Source organism: Chroicocephalus ridibundus, chromosome 5 (assembly GCF_963924245.1).
Source record: "Chroicocephalus ridibundus chromosome 5, bChrRid1.1, whole genome shotgun sequence".
Lineage (NCBI taxonomy): Eukaryota > Metazoa > Chordata > Aves > Charadriiformes > Laridae > Chroicocephalus > Chroicocephalus ridibundus.
In genome coordinates, this window is record NC_086288.1 from 41,798,402 (window position 1) to 41,825,146 (window position 26,745).

At 40.5% G+C, this 26,745-nt stretch overlaps 1 protein-coding gene across 7 annotated transcripts; it reads right to left on the reverse strand.

The window, feature by feature from the left end:
• Nucleotides 1–902: 902 nt before the first annotated feature.
• MFAP3L (microfibril associated protein 3 like) lies at nucleotides 903–26,745 on the reverse strand. Of its 7 annotated transcripts, none has more exons than XM_063335749.1 (4): nucleotides 26,560–26,745; nucleotides 14,471–14,878; nucleotides 10,759–10,821; nucleotides 5,645–10,641 (listed from the first exon to the last, which is right to left on the reverse strand). In XM_063335749.1, the coding sequence occupies exons 2-4, from the start codon at nucleotides 14,751–14,753 to the stop codon at nucleotides 9,959–9,961; spliced, it is 1,029 nt and encodes a 342-aa protein (XP_063191819.1). In that variant the 5' UTR covers nucleotides 14,754–14,878; nucleotides 26,560–26,745; the 3' UTR covers nucleotides 5,645–9,958. The 7 variants fall into 7 exon arrangements, with proteins under 7 accessions (XP_063191816.1, XP_063191819.1, XP_063191818.1 ...); XM_063335748.1 differs by having other exon boundaries at nucleotides 10,759–10,824; XM_063335746.1 differs by lacking the exon at nucleotides 26,560–26,745 and adding an exon at nucleotides 25,560–25,865 and having other exon boundaries at nucleotides 903–10,824.

Sequence of the window (26,745 nt, forward strand, 5' to 3'; positions counted from 1 at the left end):
TGGTATGGTACAAAGGCAAACTCGCATCTGCCAGTACAGCTGAGCTGCTCATTCCCCTGTGCATTTGCATGGTCTTCAGCAGTTGCCTCACTGAAGAGCCCATGTTTAGCCTCCCTTGAAGGAGAACTATGAGGTCGTGCTAGAGCAAATAAAGAAGAGGGGTACTTTGGTCACAATATCAAGCCAAAAGGAAGGTTCTCGTGAAAGGGTCTGACTCCACTATCCCAGCACAGAGCCTTTGGTGATGCTCCCAGTGCCCTTCTCTAGTCAGGAAACAGGCTTGAGGTTTCAGATGCAGTGCCATCACCTGAACAGTTTGGGGACTGCATCCTGCGACACTATCCATAGTCTCCTGGACATTGCCAATTTACATGATATGGAGTAACACTTCCCTCCTTATAGTATCATGCGTGACCCTGAGAAGTGTTGTTAGCTACTGTCTGATAACTGACAGCTGCCTACTGGTAGTGATGAGCTTCCATGCTGCAGTGAGCTCCATCTATGATGGCACTTTAGCCCCTGCATCAATTTTACAAGAAAGATCCATAATAATTACCTAGATGTTGGTGTTTTTTTTCTGAAAAACATGTGAAGCGTTAAGTATTTCAGAAGCTTTCAGTCCCTGCTTCTCTGCTGAGAAGGGATGGGTTTTCTCTGGAGATTTTTTCTGAAACTGGTGTAGAGTAGGAACATAGTTCTCGGTGGTGCTGTATCATATAACATTTGGCTAATGCTCTGGGGCTATTTCTGGTAACTGAAACAGGAGTTACAGTGTCAGGGTAGGTCTATTATATGTTCTAATAAAATAACTAGTAGTCTGATGCGGACTACATGAATAACAGATTTGGAGCCTTTCACCTCATTTGTAGCATATATATTAAAGAATGAGCTCTTGCTTAATAGAGATTACACAGGGATTACGAAATGTAGAAACTGTAGTTCTAAAAAGCAGTTTTATTCAGCAGCAGATTACTGTCATTTTACTGCACACTTGTGAAAAACTGGAGTTTCTAGTTCAAGGATACAGAAAAACAGACTCTATTAATATGTAGATATCAGCCTATATAGAAATACAGCATTTTAGTAAAAAAAAAAAAGTGAAAAAGCATTTATCAATGCATTTGAAATGAATACCATTTACATAGTGCCACCAAGCTGTCTGCAGTCTCTTCAAAAATATCTAATTTAGAGAGGGCTCTGCATTTGGCGAGCTTTCCAATGAATAAGATAAACCAATACAGATAATGGACAGTTGATGTACAAGTGTAGGGACTGTGCAAATACGCTAGTCCATCCATGATAGGAAGCTAAGCAAAAAGAAAGACATTATTTAAGGCAGAGATGTGTCATATGTGACTTTTTTGAAGTGAACAAACAAAAGAACGTAACTTATTCATAGACCCATATGTGACTGAGGACACTTATTTCACTTGTATCTTAGGAATTATGTCTTTACCTGTTCTGTTGATGCTGTTCTTCAAAAGAAATCTGCTTCAGCTTATTGATTAGTTCATCCTGCACCAACCTGGGAGTAGTTAATTGTACATCTGCATAATTAAAATTGAATTATACGGACATGTGTGAGGGATCCTGCCCCCAAACAGGCAACTGAAAAAACATTAGGATCCTCTGATTTATTTTAAAATGTGGGGAATTTTAGGGCAAACAAACCAAAATCCAAACAGTAAAACAAAACACAAAAAAAAGTATCAAAATGGAATGCTAGCATGGGGAAAGGAAGCAAGAAGATAAATCTTCAGTGAAATATTGATTTTTATACACAAAGAAGAGATCACACAGGGTAGAGAATATGTAACCAAGAAGAAGACAGCAGAAAAGAAACCCACTTCCATCAGTCCCTTAAGGAAGTTGCAGTCACCAAAGCAGAACCATAAAATGGACTAGAAATATCTTCCCTGATAAAAGGTATCCTGAGAGAAGGGCTTGGCAATATGTTTCGTATTTTTGTGATAATTTACTTTAGGGTTGGGGGTGAAAATTTCATTGTTTTTAGGAATCTTCTTTTTCTCCACTTGAGTATTTTTAAAAACACGTGAACACGATTAAATGGGCTAAAATTTAATATACTTTGAAGATAAATCACCTCTGGATGTTTTGAGTGAGGAGAAAAATTTTCCATTTTAATCTTCTTAAATTTCTTTCCATTTTTTACCTCCTTTTCCTGAGGCTGTTTACTCTGCACATATTAGAGAGAAGGATAATGAACCATTTTAAACAGGCAGGATCCACGCTTGTCGTCTTAGAAGGGAGCTTCTTTTTCTGGCTGATATTTTTTTTGAATCCTGCTTTCTGACTTAAGGTAGTGCTCACCAGCAGGAAGGAGTTAAAGGATACCCCAACAACTCAGGAGGTATCTGTCTGTCAGGGATAATCTCAAGGTGGAAGCAGTAAGAGGCTTCAGAAAGAGGGAAGTGGTGACGGCATTTATTTGGCTTCTCTGTAATTATCAATTGAGAATAACTGGGCCTGAGCTGTTAATAAATATGAGTGGTTTATTTTGTGGTATAATCAAAACCTATGCAAGGGAAGACAGAAATATTTCAGAAAGACCCGCTTGTACGTCTCAAACAGGAGCTCCCAAACTCCGTGGCTCCACAGCAGGACGGGACAGGACAGGGTGGCAGTCTGTGGTTGGCCTGTGATGCATAGCTAAATAGTCCTGAAAATAATTTCAAAAATGGTAGGGAGATAAAGCTCTTTCTGATAACTCATGTAGTATTTCCATGCCTAAGGTGCTTGCCCATATAACAGGAATCTTTTCTCAAAGTGGGAAGTGGCTATAGAATGGCAAATTGATTTGATACTGGTGCTAAATTTCTACTCAACCATAAGCAAGGTTTTACATGTATTCTCCACGGAATACAAGGCTGGCTGTTAATTTTTCTCATTCTTGCCTCATCTTGTCGTGGTATGAAATAGGTTCTTGTTACATAATTTGAGCGTCCTAAGTCTGCCACTTTTATTGTTTCCTGCAATACATCCTGATTTTGAATAAGAAATTGGTAACTTAGCTTCAGTTTATATTACTATCTTTGACCAATTTACAGACTTATACATGATACCATGGATTCACGAGTCAGTTTTTACTGTAAGAGTATAATGACTCAGTTTGGGCCTGGGAGACAGAGAGCTAAATATAGTACATAGCATTAGAGCCTGGTACAGCTGGGGAAAAAAATCCATTTTGGGACTTATGAAAGGTCAGTTTGGAACAGAGGTGCCTGAAGTACAGAAACACTTGCCCTAACCACTAACTTCACTCTGTTCTCATTTGAGAAATGCTGCAGACCTGGTGGGGATGAAGAAAAGCGCAGGAAGTTAAGACAGAGAGAGGAAGAGATGGAAGAAATGGACACTGAAAAGGAACTGATACACAAGTCTCTTAGCTGGTTATTCGAAGCACTGGTGCAGGATGTGGGCTAGAAAATGTCCAGTCCTGTGGGAAAGCGGTGATGTAGCACTGCAAATATCTGGGGTACCAGCCCTGAGCTACGCACAGGCTTTCCCAGGCTCCAGTCTTAGGAGAGCAGAGACATCTTTGTCTCTGTGGAGACACTACCCACCAGCAGCTTTTAGCTTTGCAGTGCCTCTGTAGTACTGATGAAAGCCAGTCTCCTCCGCATCATAAATATCTTCTCTTCATAAGAAGCACTGGGGCCAGGGAGAGCCTGTTTCACAGTGTTCAGGAGTGTAGCTCACTAGGACCAACTGCTCGGTGGTACTCTGCCTTCCTGAAAAGTGCGCCACCAAAGCTGTTGGAGGAGTTCAGCATTCTGGAGGGGAGCATCCTGAAGTGGTGGTGTTCTACATTTAAAAAAAAAAAGTCACAGCCTATCAAACTGCCTCAGTTGCAAGACAGGGTCACGTGCTGAGACAATAAAATAGCATATGGGTCTAGCCATATGTATTCCATTTTTATGATCGGTTTGTGATCCCTTCACTATTTTTCACAGATATTTGTAGATAAATTGTGGATCTCTCAGCTCTCTTGCTAGCTCAACTGAAACTGTTGAATGAAAATGCTTCTGAAAATATTTTTTAAAATTGGAGCACTCTTTCAAACAACAGAGTTAAAACATAAAATATCAACTGTTTTCCTGCTATTGTCTGTTTTTTAGCCTAGAACAGGCAGCTGGCAAGAGCAAATCTTTCATGTGTGAAAGGGCAAGTCCCCCCACTCATCTCATCTCATTCAGCGAGACCTGGACAGGCTAGGGAGTTAGGTGGAGAGGAACCAATGAAGTTCAACAAGGGGAAGTGTAGGGTCCTGCACCTACGGAGGAATAACTGCTTGCACCAGTACAGGTTAGGGGTTGATCTCTGGAGAGCAGCTCTGCAGAGAGGGACCTGGGAGTCCTGGTGGACAGGAAGTTGACCATGAGCCAGCAATGTGCCCTTGTGGCCAAGGAGACCAATGGCATCCTGGGGTGCATTAGAAAGAGCATGGCCAGCAGGTCGAGGGAGGTCATCCTCCCCCTCTACTCTGCCCTGGTGTGGCTGCGTCTGGAGTACTGTGTCCAGTTCTGGGCTCCCCGGTTCAAAAAAGACAGGCCTATGAAGATGATCAGGGGACTGGAGCATCTCTCTTATGAGGAAAGGCTGAGAGACGTGGCTCTGTTTAGCCTGGAGAAGAGAAGACTGAAAGGGGATCTTAACAATGCTTGTAACTATCTAAAGGGCTGGTGTCAAGCGGATGGGGCCAGACTCTTTTCAGTGGTGCCCAGTGACAGGACAAGAGGCAATAGGCACAAACTGGAACACAGGAAATTCCATCTCAACATAAGGAAAAACTTCTTTACTTTGAGCGTGGCAGAGCACTGGAAGAGGCTGCCCAGAGTGGCTCCTCTGTGGAGTCTCCTTCTCTGGAGATATTCAAAACCCGCATGAATGCGTTCCTGTCCAACCTGCTGTAGGCAAACCTGCTTTGGTGGAGGGTTGGTCTAGATCATCTCCAAATGTCCTTTCCAACCCCTACCATTCTGTGATTCTGTGACTGCCACTGACTGATAGTTGTGGTAGCACCAGCAGAACCAGACCAAGGTATTACAGCGTCTGCTTCAGCTAAGCCCTGCTGAAGACTATTAGGGAGTCATATAGGCCAACTGCTGTAGGACAGGAAAGCCATTTCACCTCATCCTTTTAGGGTGGATGAAAGAAAGGGGGTGGGTATGGCAACACACACTTCTATTTTGTCTTGGTACTAGGGTGCATCTGGGAGAAAAGACTTTTACTTCATTGGCCCCAACTCTGAAACACCAGCAAGCCCATGACAGGGCTCAGAAAGGCAACAGTGGACAAAGTAGTCCTTTGGATTACATGCGTAAGCGCCGACATGCTTCCAAAGGGAAGATGCTACATACTTCAGCAAGCTAGGCTATTGATAACACCACCAATTAACAAGTGGGTCTACATTCTGAATAACAACAACAGCTCCCTTTCGGAGCTTTACTAAAACTTCCTTTCTAGGTAAATAACTGTTTCTCCTGATCAAAGTTTCTGGAATATTAGCAGATGTACAATGAAAGACATAGTTCACTTCCCCTTGAACTGGAGCCATGTCATACTCTTACTAGGAAAATATCATCTTGTTGAGTGTGTACAAACTCGACATACTCTGTGCAAATTCTTTATTGAAACAATGATCAATATACAAGCTGGATCACATTTCATTTTGCCACTTCAGCATGAACTGGTCTCTTTGTGGTTTACGGCTGTGAACTATAAAATTGTAACAGTTATTCAAATCAAAATACAGTAACTACTTCTCAAAAGAACACATTCAGGTTTGTCTTACACTTCTTGTAAAATCAAAAAGGATTTTATAATAAATGAAATATAACTTAAGATACTTTAGTGCAAGCATTTCCTTTGCATCTAAGAAGCTTTCAGTTGTCCAACTAAGTATGGCATACTTAAGAGGCCAACTCTTAAAATAGCATGCTGCTAAGGTATTCCATGAGAACTTTTGAAATTCGACACTGTTAACGCTTTTCAGAACTAGCTGATCTGAACCAAATTGAATGTCAGAAAGCCCTGGTTATATGTTACAGTACTTTTGTCAAAAGGTAACTTCAAATCAAGGAACTGACATTAGTATGTACACTAGAATAAAACGGGCACTGATTTTAAAAAAATCAATATCTGCCTGTATATGCCATTCTGCAAGTCTTATCCAGTAATTTTTAAGCACAGGAGCAAACGCTGTGCCCTACCTAATACCAATAAACCTGCATCAAAATGCTGATCTATGGGTTCTTTTACATTTTTTAAATTACAATCTCAAAAAATGACTGAAGGGTAGGTTTCATGACAAGCATACTCAAATCGGAGAAGAAAAAAGGATCAGCAGTAAACAAATGCTGCTTAAAAAGAATATGTTGAATAAGGACATAGTGAGTGGTTTGATTGTATGGTCTTACATTTAGTGAAAAAAGAATAGAAGTTGCAAATTCAAATTCAACACTGGTTTCTTGTGCTGCAGAAATCTAGTCACGTTTCATGACATTTTGGCAAAAATATTTTTAAATGGTGTAAATATATCCTGCAAATCTCTTTTCCTTTCTAAGGCTGGCTTGGTGTTCCTTATGCTTTTAGAATGCAAATTCTGTTGGACTGGATTTTCCAGACCCTGAGCGTTTTAAGAACCTTAGTGTTTGGTGACATAATAAATACGACAATGTAACAAAAGGTGTGCATAGTCCAATCGTGGGAACAGATCGCTCTAATGTCCCTGAAGTGCTTAAGGTGCATGAAAATACGTAACAATGCAAATATTAATGTTTTCTTAGAGCCATCATTAATTTTGTATTTGTTAATTGTGTTCTTGCACCATAAAATAGCCATTCCCTAAGAAATACTGCAAGAAAGAATTGTTTACTTCATAATAGCACAGCCACAGAAAGTCTGGAACAGGAAAGATGGGTTTGGGTCTTGCTTCCCATCTATCTCCCAGAAAGGAAGTGCCTGAGAGCATGTAAAAAGCCTTAGGCTTACACGTGTTATACAATGGATGAATAAAGATACTGAGCAGCATACATGAAAACAGAAAAAATACATAAACCAGAACCATTACAATCTGTATTTTCTTCAGGTACAGTGCTGATCTGCTCTTATTCCAGTAATACCACAAAGCTAAATGTCCAAAGAATTTATAGCAGGCTGGCTGGGCCACTCCTACCTGTGAACTCTCAGCTCCGAGTGAGTCCAGCTCCAGCAAAGTCAAGGTTCCCTTTGACCTTGCAACGGCGGGAATTCAGCACAACACCTATTATGTGCATCTCATACAAATAACTGTTGCTCATAATGTGGTTTGCAATGTACATTTGTTCATGTGTACTTCAAATACATGCTCTTTGTGGGCAACCTTTGGAAAAAAACATAGTCTGTATCTTCAAGGAAGTTTACACAGAGATACTGAAGAAAACCATGGGGATTGTTTGCTCTCAAATGTTTCTCAATAAATAAATAATAAACAGGCTGGAGGACAGTCTGAGAGCAGCAGTCAGGATCAGAACTGCCTGGTACCAATCACCGCATAAATATGTGAAGGGGGCTGGTCTCTACTGAAAAAAGTTCATAATTAAAAAACAATTAAAATAGTGTAGTTTAATAAATAATTTTGAAACTTAAAAAAAAAAAAGTTATTTTTATGCTTTCAAGGAGAACACCCTTGCTTATCTATGCAATCTCAGCCGGGCACCAGGCAGGTAACTTTAGAATGCATGAGCGTTGTTTGTAATTGCTGGATAGGCTGAAAAATCAAGATGCCTCTTTTCAGGAGGTTAAGGTGAATTAAAAGAATTTAGTGCAAGCTCCTGCTTTTGTTTCCACCCTCATCCTTTTTCATACTAGAAGCAAATTAAGTAACTTGAAAAACAGAAATGTACTTTGGACTCAAGCAAGAAGTTAACAGTTTGCATCAGTAGTATTTTCAATCGCACTGGTCAGAAGTGAGGTTCTTTATGGTATTCTCTTAATCTACCCTGTGTTCTAGATTTATATTGCTTCGCTGGAACGAAAATATTTCCAGCCACATTCCTAAAAGGACTTTGCCCTTGCATGTGCAAATGCATTTTGTATAGATGCCTGCCACTGTGGTGAGCACAAATGTTAGGCAACTGAATGCTGTGATTTTCACAAGTTGGTCACAAAATCTGAAGTCTGTTATTAAACATGTATTTTTTTTTAGTAACCATAGAAAGATAAATACGGAGCCTTCTCTGCTTCACCTCTGTAAGTCATAGGGTGTTCCTGTATTACACTGCTAGTGAAGCTCTGCACTTTAACACAGAGAAGTTGACATAAAACCTCAGTTTATTATCAAGGGTTTTCTCAGACAGCTGCAACATTGACTTTGTTTGGTCTCAATTACCTGTGCAGTTAATGTACCCGATTGCCTCCAACTGACACCTTAAGCAGATGTGGCTACTTCAATAAAATGTCCAGAAAGCCACCCCACAGACCTAAGTGACCTCTTTTTCTGCAATATACTTGATTCCAGGTTTATTTTGAATATCTATACTTAGACTACAGTCTTTCCTAAAACCTATAAGGTGACAGTTTGTTCATTAGTTTCAAATTAAATATGCGTCAGGGAATTAAGTAATATGCTATTAATCCTACACAGACTCCTCCTTGTAAGTGCTTTCTTTCCATACTCACTCCGGAGAAGGTCCGTCTTATTGTCTGTCTGCAACAGTAATTATCCCTTCCCTTCCACCCCTGGCATTTCCTGGCATAAATGTTGATCCTTTTTAATGCCACCTGTGACCATAAAAGCTTTACTGGGGTAGAGTCACATGTACTCAAGCAGTGAACATCCTACACAGGTAAGGGGTTCTTAAAATACCAAAGCAATTATAACACAGTAAACAGCTTGTGTGATGGTCATTGTAATTTCACAGAACACTTGATTTTAATATTTTTTTTTCAGTTTGGATAAAACACTCTCAAACTTATGCTTATAGATGAATTTAGGATTGATCTTCAGAATATGAATCTGCACAAAATTGAGAATCCCAATTAAAAGGTTCTTCTGCCATTTCAGCCTTGTCATCAGCTGATTACTGGCATTTGGAGGACTGTTAAGGAACTTGCGTATTTTCTGGTAAGGTAGTGCATACTTACTACTACCAAATTACTACAAAACAAGACATCTTGCATATTTGCAGCTGTTTTCTATATGAACTTCTGGCAAAGTAAAAAATGTTCAAATATATGCAAAAAAACCCTGCAGAGCTGTTGGACTGCAACTTTCTGGAAGATGTTTATGGGCTTCCCCATCTGTAAAATACACCTCAAAGTTGTTTCTCGATGTGAAAAAAAAACGATTGTTGGCATCTTTATTCCATGGAAAAGGGAAAACCATTTCCCGTGTGCCTAAGCAGTGTGGCCTCAAATGAATCGGAAACATTTTAACTTTCTTTAATAGCCCTCTAAATCACAACGCAGCTGAGCAAACAGGGTTTGTAAATGGGATCTATTAGGATTTTATTTGGCTACTGGAGTGCTGCCTCTTGGGCAGTATTTCAAATTCACAAGATAATATTTGCAAAAATGCAATAGATGGAAATAACAAGAGTGAAGAAGGAAAATGAAAACCAGTTTTATGTTTAGTAAGTTCAAGTGTCCTACATCAAAGACTACCAATGACTTCCAGGAGGCCACTACAGGTGACTCCAACCTAGAAAATGCTGAGGTAAATGTTCCTTGGAAATACTCCTAATTTAAAAGAGCAATTAATATTAATGTAATAGCAATTACTCTGCCATACATCATGGTAAACTAAAGTCAAACTGAGAAGAAAGTGCCAAATAATCCACATACATGCTTTTGCTATGATAGTCTCCAGGTAAGGCTTAGCGGCAAGTACAATATGTATTTTTTTTAAAAGAGCTCCACCTGATTTTCCTGCTATGCATAGATTCAGGAGTAACTATCATACATGGCTTTCATATATAACGCATGTATTTTTGTCATTTGCCAATGCTGTATCATCAGAACTGAGTTCAGCAGAAGGCTCAGGAGGGGGCTCTGCAGGAAGTGCTGGTGTTTGAGGAGTGTCTTCTTCCTTGGTGTCCAACTGCATGCTTTCTTGTGACTGACCATCCATGCAGTCCTTTTTGGACAACGGGTGAACTGACACTTTTATTGCAATCTGTTGAGGTGGTTCGTGCAGTGACGATGCGTCAGAGTCAGCTGTGGGAGAGTCACTGCGCTTCAAAGCGTTCGGAATCATGTACAGATCATCTGTTTCAGTGGTTTCCTGGCCTTCTGCTGTCTGCCGTACAAAATTCTGTCCTTGCTCCTCCAGACCCACAACCTCCATAATTTCTTCCATTATAGTCCTGCAGTTCATGATGAGAGGTGGCAAAGGTACGCTCCGAGCAAGCTCTTCAATATAGCGAGCAAATTCCATGGTCTTGAACTGGGTTACTTTGGCAAGCTCGAGCGTTTTGGCTGAAGTGATAATGGGGATACGCTTCGCAATCTCAAAGGCTTTCTGGAGTTTCTCTGCTCCTTCTGTTCTGAAGAAGTCATTGATTGCTTTCTCTGTTTTCTTCAGATGACTGCTCATCATACATAACCGAGTAATGTTCAGTATCATAACAATGGTAAAAGCTACAAGGCAGACAATCATGTAATAGATTCCCATATCTCCGGAGGTAAAAACAACCCTCAGCGTCACAGTGTTGTTAACACTGCCATACGCATTAGATGCGACACACGTGTATTTACCTCTGTCTTCAAAAGACACGCTGGTAATGTTTAGTATCCCATTGTCAAGAAACCACCATTTTCCTGCTGGAGAAGAGACAGAGTAACTTAGTTACAAGTATTTTGTTCACATGATCAGCATAGACTTAAACATCGCCTTTGTCAAACTGGCTTCAGATTTTGGAAGAAGGAAATAATGTTCACAAGACAACAAAGAATTTACCATCGCAAAGGCCTGTCTGTGCCCAAGATCCTAGCTGTGTTGCTATCAAATCCCTGACATCAAGCTGCAAATAATCGGATCATGCCCTAAAAAAGTCTCATAAAAAGATGTTAATATGCATGACATCTACCACAATCTTATGGTCAGTTAAGTTACAAAGAGAGGACTACTTACCCCAGAGAGCCTCCCAAACACATGCCACACTTCCTCAAAGAACAGTAACAATGGGACTGTGAGGCAGAAAAACCTACTAAGCCCTCCTTGTTTTGTTCCCTGACAATGCATTTTCTTACAATTATTTGTGGTGTTTTGTTACAGCATCTCATATAATTCTGTTAATGTAAACTTTAAAAACCCTAAAATTTCAGACATCATATACTACACTGCCTGCCCTGTGAGGTGTTACGAATCTAATTTTGAAGTATGATTTTAAAAAAGGGAAATAGGACAGGAGGAGTAAGATGGATGGGAAAGAGAAGTGCCATGACCAATTAAAAGAATATCTTCTTTGCCGGTATGAACTTCTATGCAGCACAATGGAATTCCTTTTACTTTTAAAAGTCATTTCTATCAGTGCAATATAATCGACTTATTTGGTCACTACATGTAATTGTACAGGTACATTTCATATCCTTGGACCCTGGCACAGCAGAACAATTTAGCTATTAAACTAAGTTTTAAACAACATGTTAAAATCCAGTGCTCCTATCACTGCTAAAGTGATTCAAGATTCAGCTAGTTACTGTGTTTGCCACTATATATTGGTAACGAATTAGATTTTTAGTTCCCCAAGTCAGCTGTGGTTTTACTCAAGCATCACTACCATTTAAGAGCTGTGGATGTGCATTTTTTCCTTTATTCGTTATGATATGACTTATTAAATTGCAACTTTGCTACAAAAAACATGATTCAACTCCAACAGGAGAGCCTGGTGTCAGTTCTTTCCTTCATGTAAACCGAGCCCTGGAAGTGTTCACATGGTGGAGGGAAAGTGTAGGAGTGCCTCTGAGCCTTCTGAACTCGTCATACAGGGAGATGTCATACAGAAGGTTTCCTTTTAAAACAATGACATAGCCTGATATATGCCAACAAGATCATCTAATACATACTGCTGCTCCGAGGCCGACTCAACTGTTTTCAACCTCTGTAACACAATCCCAAGCCGTTCCTGACAGGTATCTGCTGAAGGCAGTAATGGAATTTCAGTAACCTTCCACAGGAAGGAATTTCAGGTGTTCACCCATCTTTACTATCAGAAAGTTGTTTTTCCTTAAACCTAACCTAACCAGCTGCAATTTAAGTCTATTAAGGCAGCTGAGCAAAGACACAGAATCTGTGACTAGAAGAATAACACAGCGCAAAACCCCTGTGCAATGCATGTAAATCACAAGGCAAGGACTGCAGTCCTGCCACAGGTTGGTGCATACCTTGCTTCTACATTTATTTTATCATTTTCATGGAAGTTCTTTTGTTGTTAAAAAGATTATTCTATTTTCTTACTATATTTCTTTCAAGGAAGGATCTATAGGCAATTCTGAAACTCATTAGTCAAAAAAAGCCTTTAATTCAGAGTAGTTATGGGCTTTTACCATTTTGAAAGTTTTTCTAATTAAACATGGATTATTCAAATTGTTTTTTCTACACTATCTCCAGTAGAAGCCTATGTAGAAAGTATTCCCACAAGATCCCTGCCTCAGTTCTTAATTACATCTTTTTATCCTCTTACTTAGAATTTTTAACTTGGCTGAAACACTATTTTTTGCCCTAGCTTGATTCTTGAAAACAGTTGAATCACTTTGCCTGAAATTAAAAAAATATAGAATAAAAAACTCAGTCTGAAGCAGACCTTCACATAAAAAAAATGACCCCAATCTTCTAAGTTAAGCAAATTCAGAGGAAAACTCTCTTACAGAGGAAATGTCAGCATCTGTAACAGATGACACTTGTTTCTCCACCTCTAGAATAAGATAAAATACAGAGTAGTGGCTGCTCAGTATTTCTTTGAATTGCAATGTTGGCTAAGTAGGTCTTTATTAATTGTAAAACGACAAGATGCCTTGCTGATGTATCCTGGCTCCACTGTTATAAATGACACAATGGCATTGAACGGTGACTCAATGACTGGGTCTGTGCCAGTGGATCCTAGCAGATAGTAGAACCCTAATGAGAAAACAATGATTAGAAAAAGGTATCATTGCTGGGTTTTGATAATTCAATGCCAATCTCAACATAATTATACATAATAAAGAAAGGTCTTGTGCTAGAAGATATTTCTTACAGGAAGACAGTCAGTTTCTTAAAGGAGGAAGCGCACTGTTGAAAGTCTAAGTTAAAGTGATGTTGTCTTAATACTACATCTGCAACTTTTACCGATTTGCTCAAAATTTTTGCTCACCTACCTAAATATTTGTGTTAGTATCTACCTCTCTCAGTTGACTGTACAAAGACCTAAAGTTAGATGCCTGACTAATGGGGAAAATTTGTTAGTGAGCCTTAGTAAAACACTCTAGCCCACTAATCACAGTATGTTGCCATGACTGCACAAATTATATGTGCAAGTTTGCTTACTAGCTCAAGTACTTCCTTTCTCTAGCTTTACTCAGAAAATTATATAATACTGTAAAGTAAAATATAACCAGTTATGCAGTAAGCTTTTACAGCTACACTATGCTGTTGCACATCCAGCTGGGTCAATCATTACTCCCGTCATAGCAGAGTTCTCCCTCCGGTCAACTATTAGTTAGGCAAGCTATTGTGCATTTATTATGAATAACTAAGAGTTTATTTCATCATGCTGTGAACAAAGAAGTCAGTATGGAAGGATTACATGTGCAAAACCATCCCAATTCCCCCCGAAACGTTCCCTAGAATATAACTAGGATTATCACCCAAACCTTCCATTTCAGGAAAACAAGCTCATGTGTAATTAAGGTCTCTGGCAAATGCAACTGAGGAGTCTTAACTACAGCCAGGAAGGCTCAAACTTGGCTTGTCATTCCAACTGCTGCCCTATATAGGTTTTTCTCTTGGTCATTCAGGGCGTCTTCCTGTTTCTCACACACCCATGGCACTGTGCATAAAGACAGGAGGCGTATCAGGGAGCTAACTGTGTTGAATTCGTGCCAACAAACTATTCCCATATGTCAAGAAAAACCTCCCTTGAGTTGGAAAACAGCTTTTTAGTCTTTTTTGGTGCCAGAGAAGAACAAAAAGAGGACAGAATGGGAAATAGAATCAAACCCGAAGTCTTCCAATGAAAAGAAGCCTGTCTACACCTTCTGTTAAGTGTTTCAGCTTCTTGCTATGTGTTGCTATAAATAACACATTATAAAAACGTTATTGTTTTCTTCCAAGGTGTGCACAACAAATTTATGGCTGCCATCAGGCTTTCATATATTTTCACACAGGGAAACACCACAGTCAGGCCATTAAATTCAGGTTATTGGTCAACCTGCTGAAATCAGAAATGTCTCTGGACAGGCTACATCAGCATGAATACCAAGATCTTACCTTTATTCTCTTCCTCTTGGAGCAGGCGGCCATTGGAATTGTACCATCTGTAATGTGGACTAGGACTACCTTGGACATTGCAGTCGATCAAGGCACTACTCCCCTCCTTGACTATAATATGGTCGATGCGGGAGATCACCACAGGCACAGATCCCGTGTTCATTTCAGTGCGGTTGAAAGTGCTATTACTCACATCCTCAGCAGTTGTCAAAGCTGCTAATAAGATGACAAGGCGTGTGGTAGGCAGAAAGTACAAGAAGTGGTGGCTGTTCAGTATGTTCATTTTCCTTCAGTAGTGTACGCAACTGGCTGGGAACTGGGATCAGTTCTATTGAACGCAGGCCCTTGAGGCAAGGAGGTCACAGGAGAGTTCTACTTTGATCCGTGCAATTTTATGTTTAAAATATCCTATAAAATAAATAAATAAGTACAATGAGATGGCATGTATAAACAATCCATTAGATGTGCTCTTTTAAAATAGTGACACATCCATTAATGCATTTCACAACCATCAGCTCAGTGTCTTGTCTAAATACTAATGTTATCACAGTCCTTATCCTTACTGGAAAAAGATGCATACATTTTCCTGACAATAGTGTTGTTCAGACTGGCAGGCGTGGGAGAACGCTTTTATCACCTAGACACTTAGCGGCAATTTAGCTACAGCAGCAGCTACACTTTTATGCCAAAAGTTCTACAGATTTTTCTCTTTTTTTTCTTTTTCTTATTTTTTTTAACATTTGCAAAATCAACAGGAAAAACAAAGGTACAGCACGTTAAAGCTGTCACTACCAGCTTTAGTGACACTACCACAAGTCTGTCACGTGCATGGTCTTAGGTGAATTGTGGAACATGGTGTAAGAAAGAACTGCTCCAGGAAAGGTTTTTGGAGCTGATGCTGGAATCCTTAATATATATAATTTTGTCCAAATACAATAGCACATACAGCAAAACATTTCAGACCATTCACTTTTCTTAAGCTACTGCATTTTTTAGTTTTCTGAAACAAAACATAGCATGGGAGAATATTCTTAAAAGAGTATATTGATAAAGTCATTTCAATGTCATTTTTAGGGCAGAATTAGAAAGAAAAATACTGACTGGTGACATAATTATAGGTAAGGTTTCTTTGAGATACAAATGAAATTGGGACTTTTCCATTCCTTGTGTGGCATTAAGCGTTTTTGCCAGTATACTTTTTGCACACTCTCACTACAATATTTTCCCTCAGCTAATCATCAACAGTGGGCCTTGTCTTAAGCAGTGATTTCAGTTCGTAGAGAGAGGGGGGGGGGGGTTACAAACGTGCTCTCTATTGGCCTCATTATGCTCCCAGTGAACACAACTGGCATTCAGTATTGACAGAGGGCAGTTGGCCGCAAAATGAGTGCCTTCAAAAATTTCACTCAGAGTCTAAGGGTTACAAATCATGTTAAAATCACATCGCAATATCTAACTACATTGGTTTTACTCATGTTTTTGCAAGATACGTAATTGAAACTTAGTGAAACTTATTAGTTAGAGGAATCTACCTGGAATCCAAATACAGGTAACAGGAAGCATCTAATGAACCTTCCCCAAATGATCATTTTACTTGCAAAACTGTTTAAATTTTATTACGGATTTGGTTGACACTACGGTAACTTATCCACCTTTGCATGGAAAATGACTGCTGACAATGTTAGGTCAGATCTATATGTAAAGGAAACTCTAAAATACAAACAATCAATCCCCTTCCCTCTTTTAGTCTTTATTCAAAAAGGAAAGAAAACAACATTACTGTCTTTCACTGGAAATACTTGATTTGGGTTGTTTTCTTCCCCATCCCCTGTTCTCTGCAAGGCAAAAAACTTGATTTCATACAAATAGAGACAACTGCTATTAAAAGAGCAAAATAGTTTCCTCCATTTTGTAGGATAAATCATTACTAGAAATGACAAACTATGGTTTTTTTAGATAAGCTGCACACATGGCATGCGTGGATGCTAGTCACAACTCCAAGCCTGCCCTCATTTTTTTCTCTGTTTTTCTAATTATTGAATGTGGAAATATTTGCCTTGAATAGCCAGAATAATTTTAGCTTTAAATTAATATGCAAATCTCATTTGCCATATAAAGCTATATAAACAATGACTTCAGAAATCCATTTCCAATTATGCAAAGCGTGTAGAGCCTGCGCTTTTGAAGTTCTGTATAGGTATAGCCTGTCTGCATCTACACTTTGGAAAAAATCCTTCAATTCTGCCTATTCACTTCAGTAACTATTTACATCTCATTTCTACTACTCCATTAACCTTGGAGACAGCCATTCTTTATGGTTACACATATTCACTCTATAAAATGTTTCTGTACAGTGTTACAGATCTGCATTGCGCCATACAGAAAAGCCAAAAGACACGTCACACTTCCTGGCAAGGGAACAGGAACAAAGACTGGCTGGATTAAGACAATGGGAAGGGCAAAAGAACAACATAAATTGATTAAGCTTTGTGTTGCTAATTACTGGCTGTGGCTTGTTATCAGTGTATTTGAGCCTAGCATATTTTTGATGGCAGTAAAATCAGTGGCAATCAAAAAAGGTGTTTAGCATGGAGAGCAATTTGCATTCCAGCAGGAAATGAAACAGCATCACCCCAAGGGGTGAAGAGAAAACCTGTAAGGGCTCACAGTGTATTGGGAAGCTCAAGGCAGCTGGTGGCCCACTGAATCCTGACAGCACGCTAAACACCTCTGCACATGCATTTCTGTTTGAAATAAATACAGTTTGATGGCTAGTGCGAGGAATAACCAGGCAGCAGGTTTAAAGCAGAGTATTTGGAAATGGTGGCTGCTGCTTTCACGTGCCATCCAGGGAAGTGCTCTTGATGGACACTTGAGTATGCTTGAGAAGTCAGGGAGAGATGTCTCTGAAGAACGGTGTCTTAAGATGCAAGTTTAGACAAATGTTCCCAGGGCAACTAGGAAGTGACAGGGAATCTTCTCTTTGGTGTGTATCCCTGCACTGTTAGTGGCGAACAAAAAAAAAAATAAATGGAAAAAACCAAAGAAGGTTTTCTCAGCCTCCACTAGCACGAGGAAGCTAAAGGATGGCCATGCAGGGACCTGCATGTCCAGGACCCTCTGCTAACCTGTGGGGCAGGACCAAAAATGCTAGAGTCCAGTTAGAAAAGCAGGAAGAAGCAGAGAGAGAGAACTGAAAGCACAGAAAATATGCTCACACCAGACTCTGATGTAAAGGCAGATTTCCTGAGAGTTTCTTTCCTACTGCTTTGCCATAGGCACAATAACAGCCTGAGGATATCAGGGAAAATAAATCTGTGAGCCAGCTGCTTTGTTAAACTTAAGCGATGTAATGCGTTATGATTCAGTCACGCAACTGAATGGGGATAAGGCTAAGAGACTGAAATAGGACTGCTAGTGCTATCTGCCCACTTCTGGCAAAGAAGAAAGAGAATACAGAATACTGGAAAAGTGGGCACAGTGCTGTCACCCTGGATCTTGGCCACAAGAGGCGGTAATTAGCTGTGGCCCATGATAAACCTGATGACGGCAGCCAAAATTGTAACCTTTTAATCTGACCCAAAAGTCAGAGAAAGCTGGATTGACTAGACTAAAACAAAGATTCCTGTACTAACTCCTCAAGACTGACAGTAGCATAGGACACTAATGGAAGAGGACATCTGCAATTTTGAGTATTACTCTGTAGAAACAGACTGAGTCTCTGGGAGCATTTTTGCCACAAAAGGGTTGCTATAAACAAAAAGTTAAATTTCTGGTCACAGAAAGAATGTAAGCGTTCCTTTCTCCCATCCCCAAAGCACGTGAGCTAACTGAAAAAGACTTATAAAAAGTAAAAGTTTACAATATACTTTTTTCCTTTTCTTTTTATTTATTTCTTTAATTTTAAAACTGTGGTGCATGAAAAGGCAAATGAAAACCCCCAGCTATTCTGAGCTACCTTTTCCACCTGAAGTTGTAGCCAGGGACAGGCTTACTGCCCAAGATGGAATCAGAGGAATCCCCAAACTCTCCTCCAGCACCTAGAACATAGATAAATATAGATAACTTACCCTGCTGTATTGTATCGGTAGCAACATTTACCACTGAAAGATGGTTGCCAGTGGTCCTTATATTAAATAGTTTTGGTTTTTTCTTCCCCAACCCAAATGGTATAAACTAAAAATATGAAAGTAACAAATTTACTGCTTGCAGAATTAATTTGCAAGGGAAATTGCATGAGACTTGTGCCACATGAGGGAACTATAACAGGCTTTTCTTATACATGACACAATATCCAGCTTTATGGTGCTCTTTATGCATTTCTATCCAGAGAAGTTCCCTGGAACGTGCTCCAGAAGAAGCACAGCTGCAAGGTGGTGGTGTTACTCCTGACTATGTGACACAGGGACAAAAACGGAGGTTAAAACTTCTCTGTCCAAAATCAAGCATCAGTCTAAAAAGAAGGCACTTACAGCTCAGACTGGCTGGGAACATTAATCGCTCAGAGACATGTTCTGATTGACCATTTATTTTTTCATGTCACAGATGAGTTTGCTTCCCAGTATTACTGCCACCAAAGAAAATGACTGTGCATGAGGGGCCACATTTGTAAGTACTGCATTTGTGCAGAATAACATGATGACAGAGCACAAAAGAACAGAAGAGGAGGGCAGTGGTGCATACCTTTTCCTGGCTCGCTCACTTCTGTAAGACTGGCCTGTTCTTGTTCTTGGAATAATGTGTAATCCTATTAACTGTGAGGTTATTCAATTCAGAAGTGAAGTACAAGAGGCCAGCTTATTGTATAATGCATAAATTATGTTCCTATAGCTTTAACATCCCAATGCTATCTTGCTTGTAAGTGATCAAGAAAATGAAATGATTTTCGTTCTAATTCTCATGTGTCTATAAATAAGTATCAAGGATGATGCTACAAAACAAAATTAAAGGTAATTCTTTATTATTTAAAAACTACTTGCTACCTTTCCTATTTTCCATGGGTAATGCCTTTACAGACTGAGCAAAAGTAAAAGTTAACAGGTTTTAGTGGAACAGGAATGCAAATGAAGGAACTTACACCACATGGAAGGTGAGAAGCTCACTGACAGTTCATGGGCTTAGGAGCAAGAACTACCTACTGAAAAGGTTAAGCTATGAGGGTCCAGACAGGCAGACGAAGAGAAGTGTCACTCATTTACAACTACCAGAAACTTTCTGACTTATTTTTCTAGTAATTTGCTAGTCAATAAAATATTAAGGCTTGGTTCCAAAAGAGATGATCTGTTCATTCTCCTTAGGGGGATTTCAGTCCTTCATAATTTCTTGGGTTTCTGTTTCCCTGGCTCTGTTGAATAGGTGGCACGCTGGTGAGGTTTCTAAGATGAAGAGCATGCTTCTGCACATCTAGAACAGGGCTTCCCAATTGGGCAGCAGCTCCCAACTATGTGTGTGTTTCAGTCTCTTCAGCTGCTTTCAGCTGCCTGGGGATCTTTTAGAAACTTCTCATCAGAGATGTGTGATACTGCCCCAGCCACGTGTGCTCAGCCACTTGGTGTCACACTCGCTGCCTTCAGCCACCTGATGGGAGAGTATAGAGAAGACAGACCCAGGCTCCTCTCAGAAATGCGCAGTGAAAGGACAAGAGAAAAAGGACACAAGCTGCAACAACAGGAATTAGGATTATTTATGAAGAAATTTTTAAGCAGAGGGTCAGTCAAGCCCTGCAACAGATGGCCCAGAGGGGCTGTGGAATCTCCATCCTTTGAGATGTTCAAAACTTGATTAGACGTAGTCTGAGCACACTGGTCTACACTGGCCATGCTTTGAGCAGGGTGTTGGATCAGACAGCCTCCAGCAGCTCCTTCTAAAGAAATTCTAATACTTAAGGAACACAAATACAAGAATTGCCATGGCGAAGTCAATGTGAAAAAATATGGCTAATCTTAAAAATTTCTATATGGGATGCTGAGAAATTGCCTTCATGATCCCCTTCATAACCCTTTTATTTTTGAGTAGCAGTATTTTAGAATGATGAGACAGGATGAGAGAGTTGACTACAGCCTGAAAAAAATGCGTGTGGTCTTCTCCATTGTACTTACTTGTTTAGGGCATCTGCAATAGCAAATGCTGGGTTTTTTCTCCAAATGCAGATAGTCAGACTCTAAAGTTTATGGGTTATTAGCTGCTGATAGATTAGAGAATTGTCAGTTGTGGTGAATCTAATCTTAAAATAGAATAAAGCAGAAATAAGTCAGACTCAAAGATAGACTAAGACAACCTTTTCAGAGAACTGACTTCAGAAGGTAGATGAGTAAGAAGAGATGTTATTAAAAATACACACAATATTGAATGGTGTAAAGAAGACAGCTGAGACAATGTATTTACTACTTCTCATAATATGAAAATGAGACAAATTTCAGTGAAACTGAGGTGCAAGATGAGGCAGCGAGAGGAAAGAGAAGAAACTTCTGATTAACAATGACTAGACTGCAATTTCTTGACAGAAAATAAAGTAAAGGGCTGGGAATTCAGGAAGATTCAAGAGAGACTGTATATAATTTGATATAGGTTGATAGATTGATATAGTTGATAGATAGATAGTTGTATATAGGTTGATATAGGTTGATAGATTATGGTCGTTTATGCAGAATGTGGGTACTTAACTATCTTCTGTGTAGTCACTGTCCTCTGAGTGTGTAGCCCCGGGCAATGAACAAGAATGGCTGTCAGTATGGCAACTTGGAGCCCTTTAATAAAACTTCTGTCTAAAAGAAATGATAATAAAGAAGCCTATGAATTAATTTTATGTTTTCCAGGCACTGGTAATCTATCACAGGCAAACATTTGTCAGTTTGTTTTGTAAGGTGACAAATGATAAATAACAAAAGAAAGAAAATGGAAAAACCAAGGGCCTAGCTCATTGATGGCAGAAAGGGAGTAAAATTTGTAACGAGTAGCTTCTAAAGTTACTTTGTTCTGAACACATCCAACGCTGTAGGATGTAACAGAGTAAAGTTAATGACTTTAAGATGCAGTTATCTTAGTTTCAGGGTTCCACAGCGTATCAATAAATTACAGCAAGAAAGCATCAAGCAATAAAGTGATTCCACGTTTTATATGTGTGATCAAAAATGAATGCTATATCCAGACTTTTGCTGTAGGGAAAGAAGCACTTGCCATTCTGTTCAGCAATGGTACAAGGAGTTCTTCATGCTGCCTGTACAAGTGTGTAAATATTTTGGAATATTTTTTCTGTAAATTTCTCCTGAGGTTTTTTCCTCTCTGTCCTACTTCACATCTCCATATTGCAAAACTAGCAAGCATATGACTTCTTAGAGACTTTAAGACCCCCTTCACTTTAAGTGTTTGAATGGTCTCATTGATTTAACCATGTCTTTGAATGGTCTGGTGTGTATGCCCCTCATGCCAACGAACACGCAGGGACCCTAATCCGTTCACCTAAAAATGAACAGATGAAGGCTGTTGGTAGGTAATTATTGAAGAGATTGTTTAAAAGTAAGTCAAGAATGCCAAACCTCTGTAAAGTCCCCTTTTGATGTTGCGGCTCCTGTAATCCCAGCATCTCTGCCCTGTCAAATCAACTTTTTGCGAAATACACTGAAGTAACAAAAACATTCAGGCAACCTGGATGCTTAACTTTTCATTAAATAAGTTGTAGTTTGTACGTCCATTCTGATAGGGACTGAGCAATTTAAGTGTTCTTTCTTGGAAGTATTTTAATGACTCCAGTAAAAACAAAGCAAAGTTCTATATTTAGTGGAGAAGCTTGCTGTTTTTAATCAAGACAGGTACTGTGGTGGAAATGTCCTACTGAGTTATGGGCTACCCAGATCACAAAGCAGATTCATCACTCTCCATAGTGGAGACTTTTTAAGGCCCATCTTTTATGTTATTAGGTATGCACGCTACTGGATTTTTGATCTTACAAATAAATACTTTGTTTATGTAGATTATCTAGATTTATTTAGCATTTGTATTTATGTGGAGGCTGGACAATAACCACTCAATATAGTTTTGTATACAAAGCTATTATTCCAGAAACATCTGTATGGCTTTAAGAGACACTTGCTTAACTCCTTGTGAGCTTTCAGCACAGCTGCTGCTTTACTGTTGCAGTAAACGCAGATGGATCAATGCTTAAAAGTCCCCTTTGTTGAGAAAGGAGGAACAAAGAAGATGCACAGAGAATCTCTCCCGCACTTCCACAGACATCTGCGTAATGCCTGGCCTCACCAAGTTATCTTTCATTTTCTTTACACACCTCTTATCTTTTATTTATACCGGCACTCTGTAGGCATTATTCTGCCAACAGTTTAAATAACCAAAGTCAGCAAACACAACAGCTCTCGTATGCTCTTGGCATGGCTTATGTGACCCTGCTAAGAACACAGCAATGCAGAATGCGGCCTGATTCACTTCCCTCCTCTTCCTCTTTTGAGCTGTGTAACCATCCTTTAAGCACATCTAATCGTTTTCCTCTTCCAAATGAAGAAGAAAAATTCCAGATGTAGGCCATTGAAACGAGACATAAAATTAAAAATTAAGTTCTGTTTAAACAAAGATATGAAGGGCTTTGCAGGGCTAAAGACTTACGATATTTAAACTCTAAATTTTATATGTGCTTTGAATAAGGGAATGTTTTCAATGCACTGATACAGTTTTCATTATAGTATTTTAACAAAAGGCTCCCATTTTAGTTAGAATAGAAAAGAGAAAAAAAAATAGGAGAAAACAGGTTTTAGTATGACTAGTTCTTCTCCTTCCCTATAGAACTGCAAGATGGGTATAATTTTTAATGACTGGCTTTCACATTTATTGGTTTCCGGGATACAGGGCAAAGAGGTTACACGTGGATGCGGTGATTACAACAGGATTAACCTTGTCAGAGGGGGAATTTAAAGGAACCTAACCATTCATGACTGATTGCAGTAGAAAATGATCATTTCAGGTTAAAAGTGCCTGTGCCTATTTCCTCCACAAGTAACAAAGGGGACAGCAGACAGGATTCAAAGGAGTTTGCCCTGCACCACACAATAATGTAATGATAATAACACAATAACTTACTTGTACACAAACATTATCAATTTAGCCCTTTCCAAGCATGTCTATGTAAGGCCACACATATGCAATAATTTAGCTGGAAGCCCTCAAAAGTTTACTACAGAACCTCTATAATTTCAGACGTTTGTACCAGTTATTTTTACGTCAGATTGAAAAATGTAGCATTAAAATAACACGATTTTCTCTGCATCCAGTCTTGTCGGTAGGACTGCATACCACACAGTCACGCACGTATGACTGGGGACCACACACACAGGAGTGCAGTTGCAGTGCCATATACGTGCCCTGGCCCTGCATGACTTAAAAATATCAGCAGAAATCTTTTCTTGCTATAAAACTTTCAGAGTGGCAGAACCATGTGAATTAAATGTTAAGTTTAGGCGAGGTGTGTTATTCTTAATGCAATTCCTCTGCATGTGGTGGCCCTCTTTCAAAACAAGACATTTACACACATCTGTACAGAGTTCCTTATTCCTAATGAACAGGTGCTAGTCCTGGTAATTACTTTTACTCTGAAATAAGACAGCCCACTACCAAAATTTTGTAGATAGCTAAATCAAAATCACTAAACCTGTTTGAATTCCTCTATCCTGACGCAAATAGGTAGAAATTTTGACTGCCCTTTTCAGCCTTCCTGGCAGACAGAAAATACGATGCTCTAAAATGCTGCTACAAATGACGTTAATCGTAGTAACTGCTGAAAAGTAATAGCATCTCCATTGTCTTGGAAATGATGTTTCTAAGATGGGTCTGTATGTGGACAGAAAATGCCACCGTTTTAGTTAACAGAACTAAATAACAAAATTAAGACTACAAAGAGAGGTTTGCAAAGGCACACAAGTCTGCATGGATGGGCAGGAATCTGCTCAAAATGAAAAAATACCAGGAAGTACCCAGGAGCTTGGTCTTACACCAGTGTCTTCTGGTGACCTACTAATATGGTCTAGGATATCTCAAAGTAGGGTCATAGGCATTTGTGGCTGCAAAAACTTCTAGCAAAGATGCAACTTCCTGACAGAGAAAGAAGACACCGCTAGCAAAGCTCAGGACAGGTTACTTTAGCTCCTGGCAAGCTCACTCTCCCTATTATAAGTTGCATCTTTATCTCAGTGGGTCCTTAACACTGACAAGAAGTTTAAACCACAAAAGAAATGCCAGTCCTCAGATTCCAAATTTTTTAGACAAGAACTGAATTGGAGATTTGTTTTATTCCATTTAAATCATTCCCCAGCACCCATATCATTGCATCACAAACATGACCCTCTCCTAAACTGTATGGGGGTGGCTTTGAATATTTCTGTTGGTTGGTTTTGTTTGTTTTTTTTCCCCCTGGTTAAAGTGATGAATACACTTTAACCAGGTGCCTGTGCCGATTCCATCCTCCTCCTCCATATTAGAACAGGACCTGTCTAATTGCAGGGAGGCAAAGGGGACGGGGCAGGGAGGCAACTGGAGTTGTACAATATAGATCACTTCAGATTTCACTGCCACGCTTCCACCATGTGTTAAATGTTTTAAGAGCAACTGATTTTATCTCCAGCCTTTCAGGATGGGAAACATGCCTTGGATAAATACCACATATCACTGTATTAAAGTAGGAAGAAAATTTTTTTTTTTTGGGTGGATGTTCTGCTCTTTGTCTAGGCCTAGGAAAAAAAAAAAAAAAGGGTGTACAATGTGCACTCCAGCTTTGCAAGCTGCATTCAACATCAGCTGATGTTGATATACTGCAGTCTAAATGAGAAGGCTTTCTAATAAAAAAGGATTCCTACTACACCAACCACAAGTATATCACTGGTGCTGTTGCTAACCGTACACACTAAGCCAGACAAAAGATTCCTGCCATGCAATCATCATCTCCATTGAAAAGGTATCTGCTGTATTTTGTCCTACTGCAGTGAAGAAAGAAACTCTTCCACAACAACTAAAATGCTACATTTTTTTCCTTTTAACTCTTCTGTCTTTTTCCCTGTGAACTAACTTTACAGTCTCTCAAGCAAATACATACCAAATCAGGTCGCATTCAGTAATGAGCATTGCTTACACAGTTGGTACTTTTCTCTCCAGAGCGGGGTTATCAGGGTAGCTCCATTTGAGAGGCTTCCATTTAACATCTGAAAGAGGAGTGCTAGGAAGCGCAGTCTCTTACAAGCCTCTCCAGATAAATGCACTAGAAAAGTGCCTGCTCAGTAGTGCTCTCTGTTCTCTTAAGCTGGCTCGTCCTACGCTGTTCGAATTTGCCCCGTTAAGAAACAATTTGATAGTTATTGCAAGACCGCGATGAAGTTTTAGATTGTCGTTCCCTCGGGGCACTTCGGAAATTGAGTTTTATCTCATGAGACCATCCTGTCAAGCCAAAGGGTAATTAAAGCAAAATATCAGGAGGCACCCCATATTATAAATTTGAAGCAGCACAGTTTAAGCTCTCTTAAGCAATCAGCTCCGCTGCAGAGGTCTCTGTACCGCATCCATACCCCCCGTTCTCCTGCCCATTGCGGGACGGCAGCGAGCATCCCGACGGCGGGCTGCGGCGGGAGCGCAGAGGCTGCGGGTCTCCGGTAAGACCTTTGGGCTCAGTAGCTTTTTTTTTTTTTTTCTTCTAAAGAAGCACACTTTCCGGCAAGCCCCGGTGCCGGTTTCAATTAATCTCTTGAACTCTCACGCTGAACACCACGTTACTCCACTCCCGTGGCGCGGTGACTCCATGGCAGGCTCCCCGCGAACAGCCGCCGCGGGAGAGGGACGATGTCGGGCTTGCCAGGCTCGCCGCGCTTCGCCCGGGCACGACCACCGTCCCCGTTACTCCAGACCTCCAGGCTTCCCCGAGGCAGCGCGCCCACTCCGGGGCTCCCCGCGGCGGCTCCGCGCCGGGGACCGGGGCGCTCCGCGGCCACCCCGCAGCTCGCCGGCAGCCGCGGCAGGTGCCGGCGGCGGGCAGCGCCTCCCCGGGACCGCCGGCCGCCCACCCGCCCGCCGGGGAAACCTCGGCCCCCGCCGCGCCCGCTCACCTGCCCGCGGCTGCTCCCCCTCGGCCGCTGCGCCCGCCGCCCCGCGGCAGCGCCCGCCGCCGCCGTGCCCCTCAGCGCGCCCCGCGCAGCACCATGCCGGGGCCGGGGCGGGCGGAGCGCGGCGCTGCCGCAGTGCCGTGCCGTGCCGTGCCGTGCCGCAGCGTTACCCACCGCTCCGCCGCCGCC